The sequence below is a fragment of the Arachis ipaensis genome, chromosome B04 (assembly GCF_000816755.2).
Source record: "Arachis ipaensis cultivar K30076 chromosome B04, Araip1.1, whole genome shotgun sequence".
Lineage (NCBI taxonomy): Eukaryota > Viridiplantae > Streptophyta > Magnoliopsida > Fabales > Fabaceae > Arachis > Arachis ipaensis.
Window position 1 is genome coordinate 111,818,084 of NC_029788.2, and position 6,409 is coordinate 111,824,492.

The 6,409-nt window shown below is 41.7% G+C and overlaps 1 protein-coding gene across 1 annotated transcript; it reads left to right on the top strand.

Moving 5' to 3' along the window:
• LOC110271571 (uncharacterized mitochondrial protein AtMg00810-like) lies at positions 4,714-5,442 on the top strand. The gene has a single exon (XM_021122557.1). The coding sequence runs from the start codon at positions 4,714-4,716 to the stop codon at positions 5,440-5,442; it is 729 nt and encodes a 242-aa protein (XP_020978216.1).

The following is a 6,409-nucleotide window of genomic DNA, read 5'->3' on the forward strand; positions in this document are numbered from 1 at the left end:
GAAACTACCTATGATACCTATGACAGCTCAGCTGGAATTAGTTACAGCTGTTAGACTCTCAACTAACTTGCTGTTACACTCTCACACACTCTACACCTCACTTAGCTTGTATAAATAACTAGCTCATATTGACTCTGTATTCATTTCTGTTACATGAGGCTGTTAGTAAAGTCACTCTCTAGAAACTACCTATGACAGCTCAGCTGGAATTAGTTACAGCTGTTAGACTCTCAACTAACTTGCTGTTACACTCTCACACACTCTACACCTCACTTAGCTTGTATAAATAACTAGCTCATATTGACTCTGTATTCATTCTTTTCAATTCTGTTACAATGCAACCCCTTTCTCCTATCCTTGCTTCTCTTGCTCTGTGATTTTCACTCAACAGTAAGCTACTGATACCTAACATGGTATCAGAGCTTTCTGGTTCAAGATCCATGGAACACTCAACATCTTCCGCTTCGCAAAACCAAGAAAATCAAGCTTCACGACTCCAATCAACAACGATGGCGTCCATTGCTAATTTTCCAGCAACAATCAAGCTGGATGAAGATAACTTCAAAGCATGGAAGCGTCAAGCATTAGCGTGCATCAAAGCCAACAGACTTCAGCGCCATGTGACTTCTCTATTGATTCCAAGAAAATTCAACTCCGATCAAGACAGAATTGAAGAAAAGATATCGCAAGAATTCGAAGAGTGGGAACAGCGTGATGAATGCTTAGTTGCTTGGATGCTCTCTGCTATGAATGAAACCTTTGTAAACAAAGTTGTGGAACACGAATATGCACATGAAATCTGGACAGCACTGGATGAATACTTCACAGCCAGGCTCAGATCTAAGATCAGGATGCTAAAGGCTCAGCTCAAGATGATCAAGAAATAAGGTACACCTGCAATCGAGTATATTTCCAAAATCAATAAAGTAACCAACTCCCTAGCTGCTCTCGGCACTCCACTGTCAAAAGAAGAACACATTGAAGCTGCTCTACAAGGTTTGGATGAAGAATTTAGTGCATTCATTACCATGGTTAACTCTAGGTTAGATCACATGACAATCAGTGAATTTGAGTCACAATTGCTCGCTCAAGAAGAAGTAAATGAAAGATTCCGAAAAACCAATCTAACGATGATCCATGCCAATCTTGCTAACAAAGACCAAGGGGCAAGCAAAGCCAAAGGTGATTACTCAACAGAAGAGCCCTATGAAAACTATAGAAGCTATGGCAGAGGGCAATCCGGCAGAAGAGGAAGAGGAAGAAGCTTTAGAGGGGGCAGGTCATGGTGGCAAGGAAATCGACCTCAGTGTCAACTGTGTGGCAGGGTTGGACACACAGTTTGGGAATGCTTCCACAGGTTCAATCCGAATTACCAAAATCCTCAATTGCAAACTTCCAACAATAGCCCCTCTCCACCCACTGTTGGCTTCCATCAACAACCAGGAAACTCCAGCCACACCAATCAAGGCCCACCTCAAGCACTGCTTGCTTCCAACAGCTCTGACCAGGGGTGGTATCCAGACTCAGGAGCTTCTCATCATATCACCTTTGACCAAATGAACCTGATCAACAGCTCAGCATATGAAGGACCTGAACAAGTATTCGGAGGTAATGGAAAATGTATGTGTATTGCTAATATTGGGAGTTCTATTATGCATGCATCTATATCCAAAAAGTTTTTCAAACTCCAGAATTTGCTTCATGTACCAGCTATCTCAAAGAACCTTGTAAGTGTCTCTAAATTTGCACTAGATAATGGCGTATTCTTTGAATTCTGGCCTTACCTATGTGCTGTCAAATGTCAGGAATCCAAGAAGATCCTGCTCCAAGGCAGACTTAGCAATGGTCTATATAGATTTGAGGATATACAAATCTCAAGACCAATCAAACAGCCCAATAAAGCTCAAGTATTAGTAGCTGAGCAGAAAAAGAATGTGTATACAAACCTTGCAAAAACAGAAAACAAAAGGCATAAAAAAGGAGTAACAATAAAGACTCCAAAGCAAGAAAAGCCAGACAAAAATACATGCAAAGAAAAACCAGATAGCAATAAGTGTAGTAGCAGCATTAGGTGCACCAGAAGTGTGCCTAGAAAATTTGATTTTTTTAGTGATTCCTGTGTAAGTTCAATTGACAGCAATAAATATAATGCAATTAGTAATTGCTATAGCAGTCATTGTGTACCCTCTAGTAATACTGCTGTGATTTCTGATGACACTACTAATTCAAATTCTGATATAATTGTGCACCCTGATATTGACACTAAAAATAAGTTCTGTGCTTTACTTACCCAGCCTAATGTCCTCACCAGTGCTAATGTCCTTCCTTGTGTCAATAACAGCCCCAACATTATCCAAAAACACTCCCAAACCAGTGCCTCCAGTACACAAAATGTCAGCCAAACCAGCAATTTTGCCTGCCCAAAAGAAAGCCACATCACCAACCTTTCCTCGTCCATACCCCCAAACCACATCAACACAAAATGCACCAAAACTCACCCCTGCCCTATCATCCCTGGTGCAAAAGATACCAGCCAAACCAGCAACCCTGCCCTCTCACGTGACAGCCAATCCAGCAACCCATCCCCATCAGCCTCCACATCAAAATCCATTCCCCCAGCCACCCTTGACCTCTGGCACAAAAGACTTGGCCATCCCTCTAACCATGTCATCAAAGCCATCCTCAGCAGCCACCAAATTCCCTTTTGCACCACCAAAACCACTTCACCGTGCAACTCCTGCATCATCAGCAAAATTCACCAGCTCCCCTTCCCTCCTTCTCAAACCAAGTACACACAGCCCTTAGAATTAGTCTTCTCAGACCTATGGGGACCCTCTCCACAACTCAGCAGGTCTGGCTTCCGGTACTATTTGTGTTTCATTGATGCCTACAGCCGGTACACCTGCACCTACTTACTACACACCAAGAATCAAACCTTCACAGCCTTTCTCCAGTATAAGACCCTGATGGAAAACCAAACAGGCAACACTATCAAAGCCCTCCAAACTGACCATGGTGGAGAATACCTCTCCAACACCTTTTCCCAGTACCTAAGCAGTCATGGAATTCATCATAGACTTACCTGCCCTCACACACACACCAATAGAATGGCTGTGTTGAACGCAAGCACCGCCATCTCACTGAAACAGCTCTCACCCTTCTCTCCCAAGCCTCTCTGCCCCTTTCCTTCTGGGATGAAGCAATCCTAACCTCCACCTACCTAATCAACAGACTCCCTTCCCCTGCCCTGAACTTTAAATCCCCCTTAGAAGTCCTATTCAACATCATACCAACATATACCCTATTAAAACCATTTGGCTGCGCATGCTATCCCTGGCTACGACCTTATAACAAGAACAAATTTGACTACAGATCAACTAAATGCATATTCCTAGGCTACGCTCCTAACCATAGAGGCTACAAGTGTCTATCCCCTTCAGGTAAAATCTATACTGCCCGAAATGTTGTCTTCTGTGAACAAGAATTTCCCTACCAAGCCCTTTTCCCCAACCCTTCCCAGCTTAACCATACCCAACCCTCAAACCATACCTCCCCAGCTATCTATACCTTTCATCCTCCCTATCTAAACATGCATAATAGACCTCCCACTAATAGCAATAACATGTCTTTATCATTATCTTCTATACCTGTTGAAGTCCCTAATAATGCTGAAACAGCTGCTGGCAGTGCTAATAGTGTAGATTCCGTTGAGACTGTTCCAATGCAGGTGGTGATGCATCCGAATTCGCAGCCTTCCCATGCTGTATCTCAACCCACATCTTCGCAGCATCCCAACATTGCTCGTGCTGACACAGCTACTCAAAACAACCACCACATGCAAACCAAGAGCAAAAGTGAAATTTTCAAACCTAAAGCACTCAATACAGTGGTGGATTCACTTGATACCCTCCCCAAGTCAGTCTCCGAAGCACTTGCTACCCCACATTGGAGAAGGGCCATGGAGGAGGAATACTCAGCCCTGATCAAGAATGGCACTTGGCAGCTGGTTGACCTGCCCCAGCACTCTAAACCCATAGGATGCAAATGGGTTTTCAGAATAAAGAAACACCCTGATGGCACAATCCAGAAATACAAGGCACGGCTTGTCGCCAAGAGCTTCCACCAACGCCAATGAATTGATTATGACCAGATCTTCAGCCCCGTCGTGCGCCCTGCCACAGTTCGAGTCATGCTCAGTGTGGCTCTCGCCAAAGGGTGGAAAATTCACCAATTCGACTTCAATAATGCGTTTCTCAATGGGGATCTTCACGAGACGGTCTACATGCAGCAACCAGAAGGGTTCAAGGCCCCAAACTGCCTCCAAGTCTGTAAGCTCTAGAAATCTCTGTATGGACTCAAACAGGTACCTAGAGCCTAGTTCACAAAGCTCAGCACTGCACTTCGACAATTTGGCTTCACAAGCACTCAATATGATGTCTCCCTGTTCACCAAATTCACATCATCCTCAACCACATACATCCTGGTGTATGTAGATGATATCCTTATAACTGGCAACTCTGAGTCTGATATTAAGGCACTTGTGACTGAACTCCATAGAACCTTTGCCTTAAAAGAGTTGGGTGAAATGAACTACTTCCTTGGCATTGAGGTTGCAAAAACCCCTGGCGGCACAGTGACTCTCAAACAAACAAAGTACATTGAGGACCTGTTGAAACGGGCAGACATGATCCATGCAAAACCTGTACCTACCCCATGACCTCCTCCCTAAAGCTATCTGCCTTTGGAGATGGCTCCTTCAGCAATCCCACTCTGTTTCGGTCAATAGTTGGTGGTCTGCAGTATGCTACGATTACAAGACCTGAGATCTCCTTTTCAGTAAATAAAGTAGCCCAGTTCCTTCACAACCCTCTTGAGTCCCACTGGAAAGCTGTAAAACGAATCCTCAGGTACCTAGCAGGCACCACAGAATATGGCCTCAGGTTCAGCAAGTTCACAAACTTCAGGATCTATGGCTTTTGCGACTCTGATTGGGCCAGTGATGTTGATGATCGCAAGTCAACAAATGGGTATGGCATTTACCTTGGCTCAAACTTGGTCTCATGGGCTAGCAGAAAGCAAACTGCAGTGTCCAAAAGCAGCACTGAAGCTGAATTTCGAGGAATTGCAGATGCTGTGACCGAAATCATTTGGCTTCAAAACCTTCTCAGTGAAATGAGAATCGCATGCTCGACAAAACCTGTGGTATACTGCGACAATCAAAGTGCAGTCATGCTCTCTGCCAACCCAATTATACACAACAAGTCCAAGCACTTTGCTCTCAATCAGTCCTTTGTTCGAGATTATGTAACCAGAAAAAAAATATTTGTGCAACACATCCCAGCTCAAGATCAACTAGCAGACACCCTAACCAAACCTCTCTCAACTACAACCTTTGACAGATTCAGAAAGCTGCTAAGAGTTTTCAATACAGAGTCATCATAGGCCCTTGGTTTGAGGGGGCATGTTAGTAAAGTCACTCTCTAGAAACTACATGTGCCAGCTCAGCTGGAATTAGTTACAGCTGTTAGACTCTCAACTAACTTGCTGTTACACTCTCACACACTCTACACCTCACTCAACTTGTATAAATAACTAGCTCATATTGACTCTGTATTCATTCTTTTCAATTCTGTTACAATGCAACCCCTTTCTCCTATCCTTACTTCTCTTGCTCTGTGATTCTCACTCAACAGTAAACTACTGATACTTAACAGAGGCTTCATATGGTATTTGTTAAAATTTAATTCAATAATTATTTAATGCATATTATCTATGCGTACTGTTTATATAGTTGACATGTACTTGAAGTATATCTATCAAGATTATTATTGTTATTATGAATAGAATTTTTAAAATTTTTTACTTTAATAAATACATAAAAAATTTAAAACTTAAATTTTATATATCTTTTATAAGAAATTCAATTAGATTAGATCAAGTCATCAGACACCCAAAAAAATAAAAGACCAAGTCATCAATAGAAGCAAGCTGCTCAATTGGAGCTTTTGCGGTTTTGCCCCATTGTTTGGGTTTAATAATAACATAATAGGCTGCTTAATTGCTGGGCATTAATTTAAGAGATGGTTAAACAATTAGAGATAAATATTATTCTTTCGTGAATTGGAGAAAGACGTGCATGCACGTGTTTTGTGTGTAATGTTTGCAATTTGCATTGCATGATTGCCATCTAGTGCAGTGCAATGCAGTGCAGTGCAGTACATGGATACCACGACAGGGTATAAAATTTTAAAATATACATATAATGCCAAATTTTATAGCAATATATATGTAAAATAAAAAGTTAACTATTAGTTTATTCTCATATTTTTGTGCATGTTTTATTATAAATATAAATTTAATTTTATTATATTATTTATAAAATTTGATTATAAATATAAATTACTCATTG